At 34.0% G+C, this 4151-nt stretch overlaps 1 protein-coding gene across 1 annotated transcript; it reads right to left on the reverse strand.

Moving 5' to 3' along the window:
* Positions 1-762: 762 nt before the first annotated feature.
* On the reverse strand, positions 763-1253 carry LOC142544269 (serine/threonine-protein phosphatase 7 long form homolog). The gene is made up of 2 exons (XM_075651330.1): positions 963-1253; positions 763-885 (listed from the first exon to the last, which is right to left on the reverse strand). The coding sequence occupies exons 1-2, from the start codon at positions 1251-1253 to the stop codon at positions 763-765; spliced, it is 414 nt and encodes a 137-aa protein (XP_075507445.1).
* Positions 1254-4151: the final 2898 nt, after the last annotated feature.

Consider the following 4151-nt stretch of genomic DNA (forward strand, 5'->3'; position numbering starts at 1 on the left):
ACCATATTACATCCCCACACCAATGATGACTGATGCGAAAAATGAGAAGGCGTACTGAAATTTTGTTCGACATTAAATTGTCCGGGAAAAGTAATGTACGGATATGGCTGAAAACCAACGATATTAACTGTATGTGATATGGTGCGTACAGTTATTCGATTATACCATTGGAAGTAGTCTTCGTCAGTTTGCATCGATCGCCCGTGACGTACCCCTTTAGCAACATACCTCAACCTACTATTCCACAACTCAATTGAATTTTGATGATATTCTCTCCAATTGGTATTTCGATGAACTATTCTCGTGATATTATGCATGTCATCATTGTCCACGGCGGCCACTGGAATTGATTGTCGTCTTCGGAATTTTCGCATCATCCCGATTAGGATGATGCATCTCCACGATGTCAAAGCAAATAAGGGACAAAAATATCACCAAATTTTGTTGTCGTATGAATCAATAATCGTCTTCACATCTATGTCATTCTTCTGGTAAACGATCCAATTAAACTGTAAAAAAAGAAATGTTCAAATTAAAAATGCATTTAATCAAAACAAAAAAATCTTAATTTAATCACTATTAAATATTAAAATTGTATAATACCTCATTGTGATTCATACGATCTAGAGAATCCCTTATAATTCTTACAGCATGTGTTGGCGAATGTGTGTAGCTAAATCCAATTTTTCACCTACAATTTAACAAAAACAATAACATATCAAAAAATTGTAAGAGATAAATTTGATATTACCACAATAATTTTTAAATATTACCGTGCACCATATGGAGAAACTGAATAATAGCATCTGGATCAATGGGAGGTACAACTAATGTTAACCCATCTCTGTCGGGGTTAACACATTTAATCCTGCTCCATGCCCATATCTGCTTATAATAATAAAAATAGATCAACAAAATTAACAAAAAAATTGTGTTAAATGATCACATTACATTAATTATACCTGCAGAATATATAAAGGTCCAGCCATTGTAGTCTTCTCTATACGTGACACGTTACATAACTCACGGTATAGAAATGCTAAAACTGCACTATCCCAACTATAAGACTTGACGTTATCAATATCTCGTAGAAGTTGCAAAAATATTAGTCTAGCAGACCCTCCTTGATAATCAGGGAACATTATTCCTCCAATAATCATTAACGCCACACAACGAGTATATTTCACAACATCTACTTCTGAAGTTTCATCATTAACAAGGTTAGATATGCAATGATCGTATAGTGCAGTCATAGACAAATGACCACCTTTCAAATGTTTTGCTGATGGCAGAAATTCCAACAAATCCAAACAGATGTGTTGTCATTCCTCAACTTTATGTGACACCTCTATTCCAGTGACTGCTTCACCATCAATTGTTAGACCCCAAATTATTGAAACATCTTGTAATGTGAATGTTGCTTCACCACATGTAAAATGAAATGTGTGTGTCTCGCGTCGCCAACGTTAAACAAGAGCAGTAAATCAAATGATTATAAAAAATTTGTGAACCACATTCTAAAACTCCATAAAAACCCATATCATTCAAGTATGCAAGTACACGATTGTGTATGTAATTATCGGTGTACAACTTCCAAATCAAATTGTCTGACCTCTTCACTTTGACAATATCATAAACTGTTACGGAAGAAACTGTAGACGACATATGTGTCGCTTTTAAATAGAGGACAGTGGGATCTTCTAGAGTTCAATTATCTGTCATTCTTAAAAAGGTTGTCGATCTTCTGAAAAGGAGAAAATAAGAGAGCGGTAGAGAAATGGATGCGTAAAAGAAGGAGGAAGAAGGGAGAAAATGAAAAGGAGAGAGTGATGGGAGGGATAAGGAATGTGAGGGGGAGGGAGAAGGAGAAGGAGATTCAGTAAGCGCGGACGCTCCAACGTGGAGAATCTCCGTGCTTGGTAAGCACGTACGCTGCTCCACGTGAGCAGCGTTCGTGCTTACCAAGCACGGATTGAAGTATTTTTGATAAAAAAAATTAAATTATTTTTGAAATATTTTTTAAAAATTAAATTATTTATAAAAAAAACCCATGAGGAGACTATACCATGAGCATACTCGAATTCTTCGACAATTGCTTTAAATTTTCGGCCCTTCCTCATAAAACCCTAATCAACCCCTAGTTTTTTATTTCTTAAATCTTTTCTTATTTTTACGTGAATGGAGTCTAGGGTTGAGGGGAGAGGCTTTTATTCTTTCTAGCTTAAAAGTTCTACTAAATTTTGAAAGTGCTATTCTAAATATTGAAAGTGTTAGTTTGATTTTTACACGTTGCATTTTGATAAATAAGTAAGGTCTAGTAGCTTATTTTTCTCAAATCAAAATAAGATATTTTGTTTTCAGCCCTCTAAATTGAAAATTTATTTTTCTTAAAAATTCTTTCTCATAAAATCATGAACGGAACTTTTACGATGCTCGGGTATCTCTTCCAAAAAAAAAACTCGAATTCATCTCCTGAAAATCATCAAAACTCTATCACGAATAAAATCAACAAATTTATCTTAAGCATGCATATTTTCTAAGAACTTCAAGCACACTCAAGCTTTCAATCTCAAGTTGCTCTCTTAGCATACTCTTATCAGTTTATATCAAATCATCAAGGAACATTTTGTGTTATACCAACAATTCAAGCAGTCAAGACTGACCTTGGGTTATTATATTGTTTTCTGGTAAACTGAGAGTTCTTAAAAATCCAGATTTTAAAGTGATCACTAAGAGTTTCAAATTAGGGTTCAGAAAAACCAGTCATTCAAAAATATTTTTAATAGCCTAAAAACTGTCGAGAACAATTCAAAGTTTTAATTTTTTTAAGAATTTATTTATCCTCCTCTAAACTCTAATCTGATAACGGCAAGTGTTATCGGAGCGGGTTTTTCTTGAAGTCTAATAACTTTAATTTAAAATGATATCTTTAACAAGATTTCAATGTTTCTAAAGAAGACTATGATGATTGAAAAATACGTATACAGTCAAATTTAGCAGCCCAATATAATGACATGTGGTATGTCATCATTGAAGAAACAATCAAGATCTTGAGAGCCAATATATTAGTTGTAGTGACTAGGGTGCACCACAGATGGTCGAGAAGCATTGGTCAAACTGGACTGCATATGAAAAGATGAAGCAAACATTGACAATATGGTGAAGGACATCTTTTACAAGACCCTGCACAAGAACATGTTTAGCAAAATAAAAACTTGTTCAACAACTAAATAGATAAAGGAAAAGCTGACCAAACTTTGTGATGGAAACAATACCAAGGAGAACAGGCTGATCAGTGCAATCCCGAAGTTCAATAATGCCAAGATGAAGTTTGAAAAAACTCTTAATGAGTTTGATGAACTGTTTATTAGTATCATTATTGAACTGAAATCTCTTTGTAAAGAATACTTTAACCACAAAATTGCCTTGAAGGTTATGAGAGCACTGCCTAGAGAATGGAATGTAAAGACGATGACTATGAGAGAGTTCAAGGATCTCAACTAACTCGAGCTGCACGAATTTTTTGCTGATCTTAAAGCCTATGAGTTTGAGTTGGGGATCTGGCCAAAGAGGAGTCATCTACTTCACAACCAACTAAAACTCTAGCAACCTCAATCCTAATTTCAACCGCCAACAAAGAAGCTTCTAGCAGAAAATCTGCTGACCAGATAAGCAATGAGACTATGTTTTTATTTGTTAAAATTGGAAAATTTTATGAAGAAAAAACAATACAAATTCAATTATTACTGTAAAAAAATCAATCTGATGATAATCAATCTTGCTTTAACTCGAAAAATAAGGTCATTTCATTGTATATTGCAAAAAAATCGAAAAAGTCAATAAAAAGTCATTTGAGAGAAAACAGTCCAACGACGAAAAAGACCTTACAAGAAAAAGGACCAGAAAGTGTTGACTGCTGAAGAAAGTAAAAGCAAATGGGGTTATTCAGACTCAGAACAATAAAAGTTTAGATACATCGACCGGCGAGAATGATGATGAGAAGGTTAAGTATCTCATGGAAGATATCGAGCCGAACACCACAAAAGTCAAGCCAAAAACGGCCGATGACATGTAATTTGATTTTAACTGTAATGAATTTACACGAGAGGATCTTTCCACAACACTACATGATATGATTGATGAGTATAAAA

Source organism: Primulina tabacum, chromosome 5 (assembly GCF_025594145.1).
Source record: "Primulina tabacum isolate GXHZ01 chromosome 5, ASM2559414v2, whole genome shotgun sequence".
In the NCBI taxonomy this organism is placed as follows: Eukaryota; Viridiplantae; Streptophyta; class Magnoliopsida; order Lamiales; family Gesneriaceae; genus Primulina; species Primulina tabacum.